General features: G+C 38.4%; 1 protein-coding gene across 7 annotated transcripts in view; it reads right to left on the bottom strand.

The window, feature by feature from the left end:
- The window catches only part of LOC137654679 (high affinity copper uptake protein 1-like), a 206,114-nt gene that overhangs the window by 80,981 nt on the left and 103,776 nt on the right, over positions 1–21,357 (bottom strand). For all 7 annotated transcript variants that reach the window (XM_068388545.1, XM_068388542.1, XM_068388541.1 and 4 more), the window contains exon 4: positions 9,179–9,396. In XM_068388545.1, coding sequence (XP_068244646.1) covers positions 9,179–9,396 — 218 coding nt within the window. The remainder of the gene's footprint in view (positions 1–9,178; positions 9,397–21,357) is intronic.

Below are 21,357 nucleotides of genomic sequence, written 5' to 3'. Positions count from 1 at the left end.
AGGTGGTGATCCTATACTTACTATACGAGTAAAGTAACATCACGAGACTGACGGCTTGTAAAAGGCAATTAAAGTCATGAACGGAATATACAGTTGAAGGCGGTACCGAGTAGATCGTGGTGAACGGTTTATCACGTGGGTGACGCTTAACAGGTTAAAAAAACATTTTATATAGTTCGGTATTTTCTCTATCCATCCTCTCCCAGAAAACCTTCAAATGTGAATTATCGGAATGTGTGCAGATCTTGGCAGTGCGATAACTAGTTAGCGACTGAGAATAAAAAAAATAAAAAGCCCGATTGACGAATGACGATGCTGATGAAGAGGATATCGAATACCGATTTTTCCCTAATTGATTTTTTCTACGTTCTGTCTAATCCAATGTACAGTAGCCTACATTCTTATGTAAAGGGCGAACCCCAACATTTCTTGATGCTGCTACACTTTAATTATAGATATTTTACCACCTATTTATAATCTTTATTTATAATAACATCTTTAGTAAAAGCTCTTCAATATCACTTTCAGGAGTAAATGCGTTTATGATCGACGATGAAACGTAAAAAAAAAAAAAACGTTTTCCTTTTAAGAAGGCGTTTTTTTAGGAAAAAAAAACAACACGAAACAAAATTGCTCATATTTCATATATTTTGATTTTCTAAGGATAAATAAAACATTAATTATAACATTATTATTACATAGTACCTGGTAAGATATCTTTTGCCGCAAAAGTTAACCTATAGACAGATGTTAAAATTGGTTAGCCAGTTCGTTATGATCGGCGATGGAACGTACTAAACAAAGTAATGGGTTTGGTTGTGGTGACATGTTTGGCAGTAGCATGATATAAAATAGTCTTTATTTTGATGGTTTTTAATTTAAAGTTTAATGAATAAGGATTTTTCACCATAATCACAACGTAAGTATAGAAATTAATTAGTACAAATATGGAATATTATACATATAGGTGTTGGACAGTTAGGCTAGGCCTAGCGACAAGTTCACACAACAGGTGGGCAAACCTTAACATTTTTCATCCAAAACTAGTCTTAAAATGTTTGAACAGAAATCTTTCTCTCACATTCTCCCCCCCCCTTCTCAGACATCGGGGAACCATCACCCCCCCCCAATACAATTAAGAAAACAATAGATTTCCTACGCTTCGCGGTGCTTGACTCGTGGATTTAGAATGCTCCTCGCAAATACAGGAAAATTAATTTTTAAAAACTATCGATCGCGTAATTAGAACACGTGTAATTCGGGACCCTACTGTATATATATATATATATATATATATATATATATATATATATATATATATATACCTCTCTCTCATATTTTTCCTTTTAATATGATGTTCATTTGTTTCCAATGAATTTTATACTATTAGGTACATATTCTAGTTACAAATCACAATAAGCAAAACTATTTCATGTACGAACGCACATTGCTATGACGTACAGTATGCATATCAAACAAATTAGCTATTTATTTTTCTTTCATTTCAGTAAATAAATAACAGATCGTAACATATTTTTCTTTCTATTCCAATATTTATTTATTTAAAATTATTCTTATATCAATAAGTACATATTGAAGTTAAAAATCACAATGAACTGTACTATGCTGTATATACAAACGCACAATGCTACTATGTATACATATCAAATAACTGATATTTTTCCTTTTAGTTTAAAGGTTATTTATTTACATATAATTTTATATCATTAAGTACATATTCAAGTTGAAAAAATACCCAATGAACAGTACTTTCAGGTATGTACGAACACACAAAGCTATTATGTCTGCATATCAAACAATTTAGTGATTAATTTTTCTTTCACTTTGGTAATGAAACAAAAGATCGTAACATATTCCTTTTAGTCTAATAATTATTCATTTATCATTAATTATATATCAATGAGTATATATTCAAGTTATAAAAAACCAATGAACACCACTTTCTGGTATGTACGGACATGCAATAAAATTAATTTTATATCAATAAGTACATATTTAAGTTAAAAATCACAATGAACTGTACTATGTGGTATGTACAAACGCACAATGCTACTACATATGCATATCAAATGCATTACCGACTTTTTTTCTTTTATTTCGGTGAATAAATAACTGATCGTAATATATTTTTCCTTTTAGTTTAAAGGTTATTTATTTACAAATAATTTTACGTATATCATTAAGTATATATTCAAGTTGAAAAAAAAACAAACAATGAACAGTACTTTCTGGTATGTACGAACGCATAATGCTATTACGTGTGTATATCAAACAATTTAGTGATTCATTTTTCTTTCATTTTGGTAATTAAACAAAAGATTGTAACATATTCCTTTTAGTCCAATAATTATTTATTTATCCTTAATTTTATATCAATGAGTATATATTCAAGTTAAAAAAAAAACCAATGAACAGTACTTATTATGCATATTAACCCTTTTACCCCCAAAGGACGTACTGGTACGTTTCAAAAAACCCATCCCTTTACCCCCATGGACGTACAGGTACGTCCTTGCAAAAAAATGCTATAAAAATTTTTTTCCATATTTTTTATATTTTTTTGAAAAAAATTTAGGCATTTTCCAAGAGAATGAGACTAACCTGACCTCTCTATGATGAAAATTAAGGCTGTTAGAGCAATTTAAAAAAAAATATACTGCAAAATGTGCTGGGAAAAAAATAATCCCTTGGGGGTTAAGGGTTGGAAATTTCCAGAGCCCGGGGGTAAAAGGGTTAAACACATTACTAATTTATTTTTCTTTCACTTTAATAAATAAATGACAGATCGTAACATATTTTTTCATTTTAATGTCATGCTTATGTATTCACAATTATTTTTTATTTAGTTTTCATACATTTCATTTAAAGCTATTATTATTGGTTAAGTGAATACATTCTATCTCTCTCTCTCTCTCTCTCTCTCAGAAGTGCCTTATTATACACTGATAGAATAGATTCAACAGAATTCGTTTTTTTTCAGTGTTAGGTAAATACTACACACAATATAAACTTTTACTTTGCTTGAATCTATGTTCAATCGTAGGAAGGGATTAAGACGTCATTCAATTTCGTCAGCTGATTTGTAAATTTAGCCGACAACATAACGTATATGAACAGAAAGATGACTAAAATAATCCTGGTTTTCGATGTTATATGAACTTCATTTAATCATTTTTGTATTTTTCTATTAACAATTCAAGATGTATTTTTTCAACAACTATTACAGACTGTTTTTATTTTGGTTTCGTTGTCAGCTGTTTTCAAGGTCCCAACGGTATCACGATTATACTCACAAACAGCTAAGAGTATTGTTGACATGATTTTGCTCCCTATTACGTAATTCTTGAAAAAAGAAGAACACTGTTTAACGAACTCTTGACCAGGTTCTTATTGAAATGCTTATCGAACACCAACAGACGAATCGGCTGTTGGCGCTTACGATCCACAGCCTTCTACATATGCGATGTAAACAAAGATATTGAATATAAATATTGGCCAATGTAACAATTAAGTTTGTTTTATACTATCGCAATTTAATATTTGTAACTTAATTTACAATTCAACCTTACAAAATCTTTCTATTTTATACTATCTAAGAGCAAACCGCATTCACAAGTAGAGAGCCGATATATACTGTAAACATGCTAAATTGTAAACATCTACATTTACAAGTATGGATGTACATTTATTTCTAAAATTAATTACTTTTTTGGTACTTACATTAAAAGCAAAAATTTATTTGTTTGTAAGCTTTCATAGATTCTTATACACACACACACACACTCTCTCTCTCTCTCTCTCTCTCATAGGCGGGAAAATAAACTCGTGTTATCAGAATATATATCGATAAATTTGAACTCATGTAATTTCAAAATCAGGTTAACAGAATTCGTGTTAACGGGGAGTTAACTTATTTAAACTAAGGTATCTGTGTTAATTTACTAAGCTGGAAGGATTCAAATATTATTAAAAGGAAATAATCTGAAAACAACTAGATAAGAATGATGAAAAGGAAAATTGATTAAGGGAATATGATTAAAATTTAATGTAATAAGAAAGTGCTAATTTACATGCATCTAACATGAGGATTTTACTGAGAGAGAGAGAGAGAGAGAGAGAGAGAGAGAGAGAGAGAGAGAGAGAGAGAGAGAGAGAGAGAGAGAGAGAGAGAGAGAGAGAGAGAGAGAGAGAGAGAGAGAGAGAATATTTACCAATACAACTTGTAAACGTTTAGTGATGTACTGGTCATATTTTAGTATAGTATTATCTTTTTCACTTATGGTAGGATAAATACTCAAACATTCATTGGAAAGAACTACAGATAGTGTATTTACAATATTGTACTGTATACAAAACCTTAAAACACAGCATTCAATTTCATCAGTTCAGACCAACTAGTTTAAGCAGACATTATCATATTAAAAAAAATCATGACTTGAAAAGATGACTGTGCTTCATTAAAGCATTTTATACTGATGTTTTCAATTTTGGATGCATTTCAACCATCAACTGTTAGTGCCTTTTTTTCACTCTACAGTATCACTAAATGTTGTTATATACAAATAAGTGTTTTGCTGATACTTATATAAAGCATGGTGTGACGATGATTTGGGTTTTGATTCGTGGTGGTAACTTTCGTAATATGACTCAACTTACCTTGTATTGAAGCTGTATTAATAATGTAAAATTGCCCCTGAAAAGGAGTATGAACTATAATACCAATATAAAAAGTACGTGAAAAAAAATGTACTGTAGTGCAGTCCAGTGGATTACCAAGTGTTTTAGCCAACTCCAGGTATGTAATGGTCAGGGAGTTGGTAGGTTATTGACCTACCCTTGGACAGACAGCATTAGTGGACTCTCGCTTTTCGAGCGTCTGTTATCTAGCCCCGCGAATAAGGAGGGCTGACGGTATGCATCCCTCAGATCAAGGGAGATCATAAAATTGTTCTTCCTCACAGTGTGTCTGACTGTGCTGGGCATCTACATCCTGAACTGAGTCTGGAGGGTGAACTCGTTAAGGGCTGAAAGGTCTACTACGGGTCTTCAACTCCGCCAAGGCCTTTTGACCAAAAAATGATGGCTGAAGAAGCCAGAGACTCCTCTTAGACTTCTTCTAGAGTGCCCTTTAGCAGCATGGTCTGTACCTATGAACAAACAGCAAGGTCTTTTTTTTTTCTTGGGTGACAGAAGGCCAATGTCATCGGAGTTGGGATGAAAGGAGGGGAGAGTTGGTGAATTGCAGGCGTTATCTGAATAGAAGAACGTCAACGGTCCACCCCTCTGTCCCATGAAACTGCCACCTCGTCCATTTCTCTGCCATACATCCCCACAGTAGAGGTGGCTGAATGGAGGAATTCATAGCCCTAGCATAAAATAAAGGCCTCATATATTTTCCTCTGATTCTGGTTCTGACTGCTTCACTGACAAAACAGCCAACCACAGTATCAGTATGTTTCTGAGATGTCAATGGTGCAGCTCTCAGGTCACTCCTATTCGATTCTGGTCTAGGAGCTGGTGCAAAAGTTTGTCTACCAGGGGAAGATGACCTAGAACAGTTGTTTGAGGAGGAAGGTTGAGACCTCCTAAATGATACCACTTGATGGAAAATTGAATCTTGGTTAGATTTTCTCTACTTTCCAGCTGTCAGCTCTACCTGCTCCAATGAAAACAGGGAAGGTCATTTAAGTGAAGAATTTCAGAGGTTCAGCAACTCTCTTTGATCCACTAGCTTTGTGAACTTGGAGGCTACTGCATCTCGTTTCTTCAAAATGTCGTCTGGTGAATCATAAACTCTACCGATTTTCTCCCAAACAGAGCAAGGTCTGTGAACAGCCTCTTCTTTCAGTGTCCAAGAGGTCTTTACTTGAGATTAAATTTCCCAATGTACCTGACTTGTGGTCCAAACAGGATGCCGCCTGAAGTCAACATTGCTGTAGCCTCCATACTTGACGTCTCCAAAGCTGTGAAAGTAATGTGCTGAGCAGCCAGCCTAATGAGATTAGCCAGAACCAGGGTATAGATCACTAGTTGCAGAGGAGAGGCATGAGCATCTTGCATCACATAATAACGCTTCTGCCTTGAAAAAGCTGGCGGCACGATCTTAGAAGAACAGCCTGTCTTTAAGGAGTCTTTACAAGCTGAAACCTCTCCTCGACTAGCTCAGATCAAAGGAGTTCCAAATGTTGCTTTGAACTCTTGAGGAGCACGGAACAATTGATTTATTGCGCCTTCCTGCCTTTAATCAGAGATCTGAGGGCTTTGCCAAGACCGTTAACTCTCTTGATCAAGGCCAGTACCTGCAAAAAATGAGGACTCTAACGCCGCCTCGGATTCAGGCCAGTTCAGACCAGCCCCTCGAGGGAACAGTCCTACAGAATTGGGAGTCCCCATCTCAGGAGAGTCCACTCCTCTCTGGAGAGGAATTGTCTGTGTATCTTCATCCTGTCTGGACACCATAACCAGCCATGCCAAAGAGTATATGAAATTAAAAAATTATCTTGCTTACCTCTATTTGGGGGAATTAAAACATCTCACGAGTGAAACTTCTCCTTTAGCTGCAAAACTCCTAAGTCTACCAGCAGCTGGCAAATAAGGAGTAAGAGAATCCTCACGATCTCTCTTACAAGAGAAAATAGGGAAACCAGAGGATCTCTTAGCTGCTGTCTTCGAGTCCTTACTGTTTTCTTCTTCCTCTTCGAGCCCTTCAAAAAGGGTGAACAAGAGTCTTCTGTCACTGTATAAACAACACCTTCAGGAGATTCTTGATCCAAAGGTGGTCGTCTGAAGAAGAAATACTCCAAAGTTTAGATGGTCCTTTTAAAAGACCGTCTTGAGACAAACTCAATTAGTAACAGCCTCTAGTTGACAACATATGACATGCATCTTGGGATCTAGATCATCCATACACTTGAGAATAAAGATCTAATGAAAAAGATGTTACTCTTGACCTCCTGCAAGGGTTATGCTATTGCAAACTATCTGAGTGCAATAAGACAGGAAAGACGCTTGAGATTTCTGGACCGTAAAGTCCTCGTCTGATACCTTAACCAGAGACTGAGCTCATTTAGAGGCATGAACAGTCACAAGTACCGGAGTAGTTTCCTTCTGTTCAGAAAATGTCATTGAACTTGGATGTGGGCATGCAAAAGTTGCACACATCTTTATTAGGTATCCCACACCCATCTGCGAAAGGAGTAGGAGTGTGTGTATTGACAGCATGCCGGAGCACTGAGCGTAAAGTGAAGCACTTTATATGAGCATGCTTATCATCATCAATAGCTTTTAAATCATCAAACCCTATTATAATTGCAATCATGCAATCAGGAGAAGTTAGGAAATCAAGGCAGTCTGCCCAATGGGCGAAACATCAGCAGGCAGCTTGGGTTCAGGCTCATTGCCAATGACATTAGGATCAAAAGATACTTAATTATTATTCCCCATCAAGGGATTAAGCACCAAGGCTGACTTCTCTCTAGATGGAGTACCTTGAAACCCCAGGGAAGTTCAAAGAAGTAGCATAGCGCTGTCACCCGACTAAAATCTGAAACTAGAAGAATCCGATCGAGGTAGGGATTCACCTGTTTCTAAGTCTAAAATTAATGCCAGATCTTTACTCAGACAGCCTCCATAACATTTACAATGCTTCCAGAAGTCTAAAATTACTGCCTTGAATGAAGGCCAAAAGGTATGAAGATCTACCTACCTACGCTAATAAAAGTACCGCATTTTCCTGACACTTCCAGACAGGTCTGCGTGTATGCCTTTGACATGGACAAGCATACACACAACTTTGAAAGAGAAAGAAAGGATATTAGAAAAGACAAGTTCCTAAAGAAGCCGATAGCATGTCAGTGTTTGTTAGCGGCAGGAATCAACATCTCGTTATAAGTGTTAGCTGCCAGATTCCTGCTGCACTTGAATCATTCTCCTATCAAAGGACAAAGGCTTGTATCCTTGTAGGAACAAATAAAAAGTTCGATCAGGAGCTGACAGTACATCCGCACCCATTAGCGGTTGAAACATTCGTACTTGCCAAAGGCCGAAATATCCATACTTGCCAACGGCCGAAACATCTGTACTCGCCAGCAGCCAAAACAAAAGTAAGCTATTCCAACTGGTCAGGGGAGTGGGGCTTCTTGCCTGCTACTTTCACTGGCCATTTAACCAGAAACAATCTCCTTATTAAAGAATACATGTATGACTGTAGCAACCACAATTAAGTGCCACTGGCTAAAGCAACCAGTAATATCTAATAAATGGTCTATTTTGTCAAATAAAAAATGTAAATGTAAAACAAAATATAAAATCACTTTCAGAATCTTAGGACGAATGGACATTTCCATCGCTAAAATCTTCTAAGAATATGTACTCTACAAAATATGTTAAGATCTAATATGAGCCGCTATAACACAAAACTGTGTTACAAAGATATAACAACTGAATAAAAACTTTATTCATTTCATTAAAATATTCTCAAGATACATTCAATAAAATAACCCAGAATGAAAACTTGATTCATTAGATATTCTATAATTATAACAAACAAAATAAGATAATTAAAAAATAACATATCAATTGTGCTACCATGATATCACATCCTAGTCACAACTCAAAATTTCTTTTGTTGGTGACCCTTTCTGATGTATTGCATTTAAAAAGGAAGTATAATTCTTGGTTACTTCTTCAAACAGTTGAAGATGAAAGACTTGAAAGCTGCTTATATAAAACTGGGAGTTACCATAGATATCACAAAATTGGTTGCACTGAGAATATATAGCCAAGATCATATGTTTTCATCTATACTACAATAATATTCACAACCTTCAAGGCGAGTGGTGTGCATGTACTTGGACTTCCACTTTGATTTTCTCTTGGAGTAGTTTAGTCTTATCATTAATATGACTGTCTAATTCTGGTCTATCATCTTCACTCTCACTGGCTCCTCCTTGTTCTATGGAATTTGATTCAATGTGACATGTATCTGGTTCTTTAACATCATTACTGGCACAATTAATGCCAGAAGGGTTTTCAAAAGCAATGTCCAAACGTTCACTGTCCCGAGAATAAGGTTCATGCTCAGACAAAGGACGATTCCCAACATGTGACAAGACATTTCCTGATGTTCCATATGAACCCCGAAAACATGGAGAATTACCTTCATGTGCCGGTACACTTCTGGCTGGAGCTGGAGTTGCAGTACCAAGTAATTTACCCGGAAGATCAAGAAGGGCAAAACAAAAGTAACCAATGCCAGCACCTCCAACAACAGCTATTGTAAAATAGCCATTATAACTCATAACAGCAAGCATCAAGAGATATCCGATGGTTAGATGTATCAAATGTAGAAATGCCTGGAGTACGTGGAATTTCACCCTGTAATAATTCAAAAGTTAGTCAACAGACTCAAAGAATAAATACAAATCCCAAAAATAAATTGGTTCCATACACACAAACTTCTTATTTTCTTTTATATTGCTTGCACTGAGAAATCATCAATAAACTTCCTTCACCGGAAATATCCCTAAAGTCACATAAGTACTAGCCACAGTGAGCTAAAGAATTAACAGGAACAATCAATAAGATGCACTGAGAGAATGGGCATTACGAAACAAGAAATTGTACTTCTGAAAGTAAAATGTAATCTAAATTTTAAATGTACATTTAAAGAATGCATATCTATTATAATCAATTGTTATCTATAAGGGGGAAATGATGCAGCTATTCAATATTCCTATATGACTGGAGATCTGTCTATTTAGCAAGGCACTTCCCTCCAATTTGAGGGTTCCTGACATAAAAAAGAAGGAAAAAAAAAGGGTGACTTTTCCTCTCTTCGCTCCTCCCAGCCTGATGAGGGATTCAGCCGAGTTCGGTTGGTACTGCTAGGGTGCCACAGCCGACACTCCCCTGTTATCCACCACATATGAAGTTTCATATGCAGAATCCCCTACTGCTGTTACCACTGCGTCACAATCGCTTGCCATTCATTCCTATTTCTAGCACTCTCCCTTGCCTCACTCGCATCTATCCTCCTATCACCCAGAGCTTTCTTCACTCCATCCATCCACCCAAACCTTGGCCTTCCTCTTGTACTTCTCCCATCAACGCTTGCATTCATCATCTTCTTCAGCAGCCACTTTCCATTCTCTCTACATGGCCAAACCACCTCAACACATTCATATCCACTCTAGCTGTTGAATCATTTTTTACACCCATTCTCACCCTCCTATTTTATTTTCCCTTGTTTCCTTTCCTCACTGGGCTATTTTCCCTGTTTGGGCCCCTGGCCTTATAGCATCCAGCTTCTCCAATTAGGGTTGTAGCTTAGCAATTAATAATAATAATAATAATAATAATAATAATAATAAGGCATCTGACGCCCTCTTTTGTGATTTCAGAAATACAGTTCAGAAATCTTCTCGAATTTGATATTATCGAATGATAAGTCTGTACTCTTAGGTTAAAAAATATTCATTTCAGGCCAGAAGGCACATCCATCATAGGATCAGCAAGGGTTTCCCAATAGGTCCCCTTCCTTTACATCCATGGAAAAGGCTTCCCCCCAACTGCCCCTGAACCTGCAAGACTCAGTTCTGAGGGAGGAGCCCCACTTGAGCTTTCCTAAGACCCCAATAACCTTTAGGTTTGGCTACTGCCGGATCCACAGGCTAGGATGGAAAGGAAGAGGACAGAGGACAGAACTCCCTGGTTGAACATCACCTTTAGCGAGCTGACCATAGAGGAGCATATCGAAGCCTTGGCTATTTTGGAGATAACCAAGGTGACTACAGGAGCCAAGAGGGTAGCACCCATGGAAAATCAAAGCCTCCTTCAAAAATCATGAGTAAAAATGCATCCTCTTCAAGATCTAAATTGTCCTCAGAACCAAAATCTACTGCTTGGAAAGGGGCCTTGTCCCACAAGACCTTTTTTCCAAAACCTCTAACTGCTACATCTGGAATTGTAGGGCAGATGAGATCCCAAAGGTCCCTGGTGGGTAAATATTCAGCCAACCCAGCAATCTTAGCAAATCCTTTCATCCACATTGAAAGGAAAAAGGCAGCATTATCTCTCAAGCACTTTACAAGTGGATCCTGGTTCCGTGCAGAATACATTAACTGCAAATAAAAAGAACAGTTAACAGGATCCCACACCCTGCCCCAAACAGCAAAACAGTTACTATAATAGCAGCAAACTTGACTTTGATTTCATTCTTCTGTAGTAAAACAAATTGAAAACATCAGGTAGGGGTTGTATGAATCACATTTTTACAGTAAGGCAGATATGCGAGAAATATTTAGCAAAAGGTAAGGAGGTGTATGTTGCGTTTATGGATCTGGAGAAAGCATATGATAGAGTTGATAGGGAAGCAATGTGGAATGTGATGAGTTTATATGGAGTTGGTGGAAGGTTGTTGCAGGCAGTGAAAAGTTTCTACAAAGGTAGTAAAGCATGTGTTAGGATAGGAAATGAAGTGAGCAATTGGTTTCCGGTGAGAGTGAGGCTGAGACAGGGATGTGTGATGTCGCCGTGGTTGTTTAACTTTTATGTTGATGGAGTGGTGAGAGAGGTGAATGCTCCAGTGCTTGGACGAGGATTAAAACTGGTAGACGAGAATGACCATGAATGGGAGGTAACTCAGTTGTTGTTTGCGGATAATACTGTTCTGGTTGCAGACACAGAAGAGAAGCTTGGCCGATTAGTAACAGAATTTGGAAGGGTGTGTGAGAGAAGGAAGTTGAGAGCTAATGTGGGTAAGAGTAAGGTTATGAGATGTACGAGAAGGGAAGGTGGTGCAAGGTTGAATGTCATGTTGAATGGAGAGTTACTTGAGGAGGTGGATCAGTTTAACTACTTGGGGTCTGTTGTTGCAGCAAATGGTGGAGTGGAAGCAGATGTACGTCAGAGAGTGAATGAAGGTTGCAAAGTGTTGGGGGCAGTTAAGGGAGTAGTAAAAAATAGAGGGTTGGGCATGAATGTAAAGAGAGTTCTACAGTGAACCCTCGTTTATCGCGGTAGATAGGTTCCAGACCCAGCCGCGATAGGTGAAAATCCGCGAAGTAGTGACACCATATTTACCTATTTATTCAACATGTATATTCAGACTTTTAAAACCTTCCCTTGTATGTAGTACTGTTAACAAACTACCCTTTAATGTACAGAACACTTAATGCATGTACTACAGTACCCTAAACTAAAACAGGCACAAATATTAAAGGCGATTTTATATCATGCGTTTCCTAAACACGCTAAAAAGCACGATAAAAAAAATGGCAACCAATGTTTTGTTTACGTTTATCTCTGATCATAATGAAGAAACAAACTGGAGGTAGAGCTTTGCTTATTACCCAGACATATTTCCCATACTTTTCCCTTAGAACTACATCACATCTTCCTACTTTAGATATATATATATATATATATATATATATATATATATATATATATATATATATATATATATATATATATATATATATATATATATATACAGTATATATATATATATATTTATATGTATACACATATACATACATACATATATACATAAATACATGCATATATATATATATATATATATATATATATATATATATATATATATATATATATATATATATATATATATATATATATATATATATATATATATATATATATATATATATATATATATATTTATTTATATGTATACACATATACATACATACATATATACATAAATACATGCATATATATATATATATATATATATATATATATATATATATATATATATATATATATATATATATATATATATATATATATATTACTGTATATATATGGGTTATGGAAATAATCTGCGAAGTGGTGAATCCGCGATGGTCGAACCGTGAAGTAGCGAGGGTTCACTGTATATGAGAAAGTGATTGTACCAACTACAATGTATGGATCGGAGTTGTGGGGAATGAAAGTGATGGAGACACAAATTGAATGTGTTTGAGATGAAGTGTCTAAGGAGTATGGCTGGTGTATCCCGAGTAGATAGGGTTAGAAACGAAGTAGTGAGGGCGAGAACAGGTGTAAGAAACGAGTTAGCAGCTAGAGTGAATATGAATGTGTTGAGGTGGTTTGGCCATGTTGAGAGAATGGAAAATGGCTGTCTGCTAAAGAAGGTGATGAATGCAAGAGTTGATGGGAGAAGTACAAGAGGAAGGCCAAGGTTTGGGTAGATGGATGGACTGAAGAAAGCTCTGGGTGATAGGAGGATAGATGTGAGAGAGGCAAGAGAGTGTGCTAGAAATAGGAATGAATGGCGAGCGATTGTGACGCAGTTCCGGTAGGCCCTGCTGCTTACTCCGGTGCCTTAGATGACCACGGAGGTAGCAGCAGTAGGGGATTCAGCATTATGAAGCTTCATCTGTGGTGGATAACGGGGGGAGGGTGGGCTGTGGCACCCTAGCAGTATCAGCTGAACTCGGTTGAGTACCTTGTCAGGCTGGGAGGAACGTAGAGAGTAGAGGTCCCCTTTTTGTTTTTGTTTCATTTGTTGATGTCGGCTACCCCCCAAAATTGGGGGAAGTGCCTTGGTATATGTACGTATGTATGTACTTCCACATCACCAAGGAGAGCGTCAGTATACCTCCCCTCTTCTACAATTATCAGGTCCACATATCTAAAAGTGAGATGGGCTCACAAAATGAATGGTTTACTCCCCTAACTATCATTAATAGGCGACCCTTGAAGGATGGGAAAGGGTCATACTCTTATTCCACAAGTACTCAGTCATTGACCTTATGGTTTATCAAGCCAATAGAAGGGAAAAAGATAATTCTTTTATTACCCTAAGAAGTCTTAAGATAGGAAGATTTTTTTATGGGGAGTAGAGTTGTCAATTGCAATTATTTAACAGTATTCTACTATAATTTGACAGTCAGAATGAATCAAACATCACCAATAACATTATAAACCTCTTCAAAATCTAAAACAAAATAAAATACAATACTTTATCATACTACCTTTATAGAAAAAGCAATTCACACATAAAGATTATTTCTAAACTCTTATCTGGCTCACTAAAAAGCACACTTTGTATATGAAGATACAGTACATCCCCACAGAAATAGAAGCAAAGTCCAAAAAAGGCTTTATCCTATTACATCAACAATCTTTTTATGAAAATTTCAGTTTAGAAAAAGTATCTATACATAGAATGCCAAGATTTATGGCCAGAGCTTTTGCAGAGAGGAGTGGTTCCTTAACTGGAAAATAGACGAGAGGTCTTTCAAATTGAGATTAAAATTTGGACTGGTCTGCTAATTGGTCTTGTCGTATTACTATACTGTAATTCCATATGTACTGCTTTTCTAACTCATCCTCCTCCCTCCTCATTGTGTCCAAAGTATCCATTTCTTGTACAGAAAATGAACACCAAATCTCACACCAAGTTAGCTTGTCATATGATACTTCTGTGTGTAGTCCAGCCTTAAATTTTAGTATCCTTTGCTTACACCTTTGCAAAATAAATTCTTAATATAATTTGCATTTTTCCTAGCTATACAGACCTGAGTTGTTTAAAACAGGGAGATGTCTTCAGGGGACCTGGAATAGCTGTTAAAATCATTAATGAGGTAGTCAACGACAGGTGGTGAGTGTGGGTGAGTATCCTTACCCACCAGCCTGTCTCAAGATTTCACTGTTGACCATCGACTGTACAAATATCCGTTGCTTTAAAATAAGGAGACTCAGCAATTTGTGGGTAAGTCCCTTTAGAACAAAACTGGTAGGTTTTCTTTTTTCCTAGAAAGGTCAGTCTCCTTGGTCCTATACAGAAGTGAAGAAAATTATTTCAGCAATTCCCTATCTCTCTATCATAGGGATGAGTAGCCAAATAGGCTCTGGCCTTTATTTGTTAAGTACCTGGTATGTGGTCAAAGGAGAAATCTGTTCCCCCGAAGGGAAGAGCACTCCAGAATGAAATAAGGAGAATAATGATCAACATGTTGATAAGCATTCCACCAACCTTCCCCTCTGCACTTCACTCACAGTCCAAAGGAAAAGGCAGCCCTTTTGGCAGATATGTTTTACAGTAAGCAGAGTAATGAGAAACTGTATCTTCCTCATACCTGTTTTCCTGAGGCTAAACTAACTACTTTAGCTTTTTGGTCCATTAAAATTAAAATACTCTTGATGGATCTTTCTGCTTGAGGTGTAGACCAGCATGGTAATTTTCCTTTGTTTTTATTAAAGACAGCCAATTTCTTAGCTCTCAAGTTGTCTGTTATTTTCCATAAACTAGCAAGAAGAGTTTTTTAACTTTTTGGAGAATTGGTAATGTTACTTAACTAGGAATAATGTGTTTGTGGTAGAGCTCTAGCCCTGTTGATGTCCTCACAAAATCCGTAACTCCCATATTATCAAAAGTTCTTGAACACCTTTAGGCAAAATGTCTAAAGAGATGTGTTGAGAGCAATAATTTGTTCTCTAGTTTGAAATTTAGCTTTGTGAAAGGATTTGGAGTATGTGCAATTTGCAATGCTCTACAAAAATCCCTTGATTGTGGTCAGGAAGTTAGTATGATTGGCCTTGATATCAGTGCTAATCACGAGGGCCTTGTTTTCAATATCAAATAATTGGGAGTAAGTGGGTCTTTTCTTAGCATTATTATTGATTTTTTAAGTAATTGAATGCAGAGCTGTTTTTAATGGGCACCATAAGGAGTATAAAAATGTGGCATCAGGTGTTCCTCAGGGTTGTGTTCTTAGCCCATTACTTTTCATACCACAGTATACTGTATACACATGCTATGTGGTTTGGCCTAGAAAACAAGCTTGTTACATATGTAGATGATGCTACTCTCTTTACCTCAATTCCATCTCCTGAATTTAGATCAGGGGTTGCTGAATCCCTTAACAGAGATCTAGTTAAAGTTAGTGCATGGTGAAATTACGGGGCATGAAGTTGAACCCTAGCAAAATTCAAAGTAAGGTGAGGATAGTGGTTCCTCAACATCCCGATCTCTACATTGATAATATTTCTTTAACTATACACAACTCATTTAGAATTTTAGGTGTGATTGTTGATTGCAAATTTACTCTTGAGACACACACTCAGTCTGTTTCTTCTTCCATAGCACAAAAATTTGCGTTATTGCAAAGCTTTTAAAATTTTCAGTAATCAATTTATTTTGAAGAAATATTCCAATTCTTTCATACTGCCTTATTTTGAGTATTGATCTCCTGTCTGGTCTTCAGCTACTGACTTTCATCTTAATCTGTTGGATAAAAACATGCAATCTATCAAATTTCTTACTCCTGCTCTAGATAATAATCTCTAGCACCATCATTCAAGTTAATTCTTTATGCATGTTGCATACAATTTTTTCAGAATTTTGACTATCCTTTAAATTCATTTATTCCAGTTAATTCTAACAGTCTTACCTTCTCCATCACAAGGTTTAATACTACATAGCATCCTAGAAATTTTATTCCAGCTGTTACTAGATTGAGTAATGATCTTCCTTATCAGGCAGTTGAATCGGTGGAACTTCAGAAGTTCAAATTTGCAGCAAATAGTTTCATGTTGAACAGGATAACATAAGTCTCTCTTCATAGTTTATAAATAAGAGATTTATTTTAACACTGTTACTGAACAGACTTTATATTCTTTATACATTAGATCTCATATAGTTTATTTCCTCAATTTCTTTCTTCACTGGGCTATTACCAGTCGGAGCCCTGATTTACCAACTAGGAATGTAGCTTAGCTAGCAATAATAATAATAATAATAATAATAATAATAATAATAATAATAACAATTACAGAGCCCACTTTACCAAGTACAGTAAACAGCTGCAGAGGACCAACACCGGTACCCAAGCATCCTTGCAATGCCTCACAGAGCCTTTCCCTTGGAGATGCTGGATAATCTTTAACTGTGAAGAGCAAGAGATGTCAAGGATTGGTGGTACCCCTAAAGGTGCAACTGACAGAGAAGTGTGGTTCATAGGGGTAGATCACTTTGGACCTCAACTATAACAGCCAACAGATCGGGATAGCACTCAGCATGTGGCCATCTGGGAGCCACCAGGGTAATCCTGAGGCCTGGTGTGATCAACACTCGGTTGATTAGCAGGCAAATAAGGCTGAACGTAAGGAAGGCGTAGATATCCAGGTGATTCCGTGGGTGTTGGAAGGCATTTTTGCACACAACCCATGGATAAGGAATGGGGGAGCAAAACATCACAAGTTCCTGTTGAACAGTGAGGTGAACAGGTCAATTCCTGGTGATTCCACACAGGGCCTTCACAATCCTACAACCTGCCATTGGCAACTAAGTATGCCTGCTAAGACCTTCTTCTTGCCTGAAATATATTTGGCTGACAGCTCTATGGCATTGAGCACCATACAGATTTGCAGCTACTTTGCCAACTTGCACATGAGGAGAGAATACGTGTTCCCTTCCTTGTTGACATAGACTGCTAGTCCTGTTGTTCCTCATCAATTTTACCGTTTTCCTCCTGAAACATCTTTGAAATGCTTACAGGGTTAGAAAAGCTGCTTGCATTTCCTGGAAGTTTGTGAGCATATGCTTTTCTTCTGCTGACCACACACCTGAAACAACCAGGTTCCCAAGGTGTACGCATCACCGCTTCTTTGATACATCTGAGAACAGTTGCATGTCTGGAAGTGGAGAGTTGAGAAAAGTTCCCCTGGTGAAGTTTTTTGCATCTAGTCCCAAGGACAGATCATCCCACACCTGTCCCATTAAAACAGGATGGAAAGGTGGCCCAAAAGGTTCTGCTATTGCTGAGCTGGGATTACTATCCTTTAGAGCCACTGAAAGCATGAAATCCCTTTCTATGATGGAACTCAGTACAGTACTAATCATACCTTTTTTAAACTGAACTTTGTTTTTTTAACAAATTGGTTCAGGGCTGAGAGGTTGAAGACCAAACATCCCTTCCACCTCTGCTTGCAAGGCTTTCAGTAATGTTTGAGGATTGCTTGTAAACACTATCGGTCTGCAATATGGGGGGGGGGAACCTGACGGTCCAGAAAAGGTAGCCAGTAACTATCCTGAAAGACGCTCACTACCCAATGCTCGGCCCTGTGTCTCTACCAGATTGCCCAATGGCATGACACTCATCCCCTGCAAGAGAGGGAGGATGACGCTCGAACAGTTCCACTCCTTCCTCTACCACCCTTCCTACCAAGACTAAGCTGAGCGCTATGAAAGGGTTGTGTATTCACGGGATCCCTTAAAGCAGATTAGGTCGTAAGCTGCCCTGATTGGGATGTAGAGTAAGGGGCAGATTCCTTCTTTAACCCCATCCTGCAGGCATGGCTACACCTGTAGCCCTTGAAGGAGATTGCATGATGGATCAGTGTCATGCGAAGCAGTTCTCTTCTCCACTGTGGCCTGCACATGACACATTGAAAGCAGAGACATGAGTGTCTTCCCCAGGTTACAATGTCATATCTACCTTTAGACTAAATTGTTCTGAGCATTGGGGCACTTAATCATACCTCATCTTCAAAACTCCAGTAGGCCCACTGGTTGGCTGACTGGTATGCCAAAGAGGTCACTGTCCTCCCATTGACAGCACTAGACTTTTGTATTTCTCCAAAGACTTAGGGGTTGATAAATCTGTCGACTTTGGGAAGCATGTCACCACACCTGACCACTAGTCAAGCCATGAGAGAGTTTGGAGAGTGGTCATGGCAGAAGACTCTTCCATCTTGATTCTCTCTAAGGAGAGGCAATGACAGTGCACACATTAATATTTCAACCTGAAGAGGTGATGACACAGTCAACTCTGGCACATAGAACCTTCTCTGCATCAGAGTGCAGGGCAGAATCTATTTTGACCACTGGAAGCGAGTTCTCAGATCCACATACCTGATCAATTAATTCCAGGGCCAAAGTTACAGGATCTGACATAGGTAGCTCTAAAGGACTCCTCGACCCTTGAAGGGTACTTAAGTGCCGATCAATGACTGAAGTCCTAACACGAAGGTAATGCCAAGGTTGCCTCTACAAGGTAAATATAAATGAGTGCAAGGACAAAAAAAAAAAAAATATGACTCGAGGTTCTGCTTCCGTTGGTACCAAGTCAAGGTCCAATACCTGTGGGGAAGAAAAATCCCAAACAATCCCATTCCCCGGAAGGCAGATGGTGTGACAGGCTGCTCCGAAGATGTGCTCCTTCCCCATGAATATGAACATTTTGTCCCAATGACACAACCAGCAACATAACTGCGGTTAAAGAATTACCAGGAAAGTAGTCAACAGGGGGAGAAAGATCTTCAGCACTGGCCATGGCAGAGACAGAAGTACCAAGTACTTTATCCTGTTGATCGTAGTGGAATGTACATATGTTCACTGTATACCAGCCTCTCAACCACCAGCCCTTGGCCGTCTGCAATCACAAGCTCAAGTGGTGCCCTCTCAACATAGGATACCGTAATACAGTATCCTATTTAGAGAAGTGAGCAACAGTCCCCCATCCAAATAGGAACGGCGAAGAAAGGTGCCTAAGCTCTTCCAAAACATGACCAACAGAAGGTGCACACGGGCTTGCACGAGGCCACACAACTTTGTCTCACCTGGCTTCTGGGGAAACAGGGTGTACCAGGGGGTATAACATGGGGCCAAAGGACCACCTGAATATCATGAACCCTCTTCAAAAGAGAGGTGGTGCTGTCATGAGCCCTTGTCTTGCGACTACAACTGACCTGCCTTGATTTCTTTATCTTAGAAGTGTCAAAATCAGAATCAGAAGAGGAGCAAACTCACTTCTTCCTCTTAGGCTCTGTAAGCAGAAAAGTTGAGGTCTTAGGGACCATCGACAGCGAAGCTCCCGCAAATTGAAGAAACCACACGGGATGCTCTTACAGGATCCAAAACACTAGGAGCCACCATCACAGGGTATGCGATAGGCACACTCACTGGCACTTGCAACACAGACACTAGGGCTGGAGTCACAGGCACAGTAAGATAGAGAGCTACAGGCCCTGGGGTCACAGTCAGAGGAGCAGGGTTGACAGGCACAGGGGTTACACAATATGCACATGTGCTAATCACACGGGTTATACTGGCCCTGAAGCCTCACATCCAATTCTGGCTTACGCACCACCAGTACCAGTGCTGGAGCCTTTTTCTAGTTTTTGGATACAGGAGCAGGTAAAATCGGTGGATCAAGAGCCTTCACAGTATCTTTACGCTTTCGTTGGACTGTGAGAATCACGACCAGGTTCACTGGTACAGGGGTCACTAACGATACTGGCACTGGGATCCCCAGTGAATCACTGGTGTCACCACTGTGGGCACTGATACTGGAGGCAAGGTACCCTAAACTACCTTCTCCCTCGAAAAGACACAGTGGGCCTACCTGCAAAACCTAAAGGTAAGCCTTCCTACAGTCACTCATAACTGACTTTTTAAAAGGAAGACCTTTTAGCAAGTGATTGCCAGACTGCAGTCAGGCAATCACCTCACACTCCCCCAATTCTGATAACTGCCGGATGAAGATCCGAGATCTCCCTTTTCCTGAAGCATACTTACTCCCTGACAAGCCAGGGGCATATACCCAGAGGCTTCGGTGAACAGAAAACTCAATGAGGAGCTTAAAGTATTAACCAGTCTCTTCAGCATGTCAGGGGCATTGCTAAGAATTAAGCTGGAGAAGACTTAGGCTTCCCACTCCTCAAAAAATATGACTGCCATCTACAGTTAGTAAAATAGGATAACTGGAAACAATCTTGCCTTTAACCTCAGTGAGTGGGTCCATTGCCAGTTTAAAATGAACCAAGTTAGTGTTTACGTACACTCATATTCCTGCTTCATTCCATTATTAACATGAAGCTGTAGTGGTTTGCGGACTGTGGCCAGAGGTAACACCCGAACTGCCTAGTGTGCGAATACCGACCACACTCCAACGTTCACTACACAAAAAATATACAACGGTGGAATACCCAAAAATCTGGGTAAAAGGCAAACAATCAAGGATGAACTGGGCACTGGGCATCACCCCTTGATTTTATACTGGGCAAGGGGACCCAGCAAGAACCTTACTTCCTCCTTATCTTCCCTTGCCTTGAGCTTGCTGAATAAATGTGTAGCATGAGCGCTGATTCATTTCTGGGAAAATGAGCAGTATACATGAATAGCTCTATCTTCTTTAGGTAAGATAGCTTCAAGCTTAAGTAAAGTGTCAGAACATTAGGTGAAAGGGAAAAATTTTTAATACTGACAACATACCACAGTGTGGGAGAAAAAAAATTATGATAAATGACTTATTAGAAAGATTTAATAAAATAAAACAACTGTTAGGATTACATTAACATTGT

Source organism: Palaemon carinicauda, chromosome 15 (assembly GCF_036898095.1).
Source record: "Palaemon carinicauda isolate YSFRI2023 chromosome 15, ASM3689809v2, whole genome shotgun sequence".
Lineage (NCBI taxonomy): Eukaryota > Metazoa > Arthropoda > Malacostraca > Decapoda > Palaemonidae > Palaemon > Palaemon carinicauda.
This window is presented reverse-complemented; position numbering and strand designations above follow the sequence as displayed.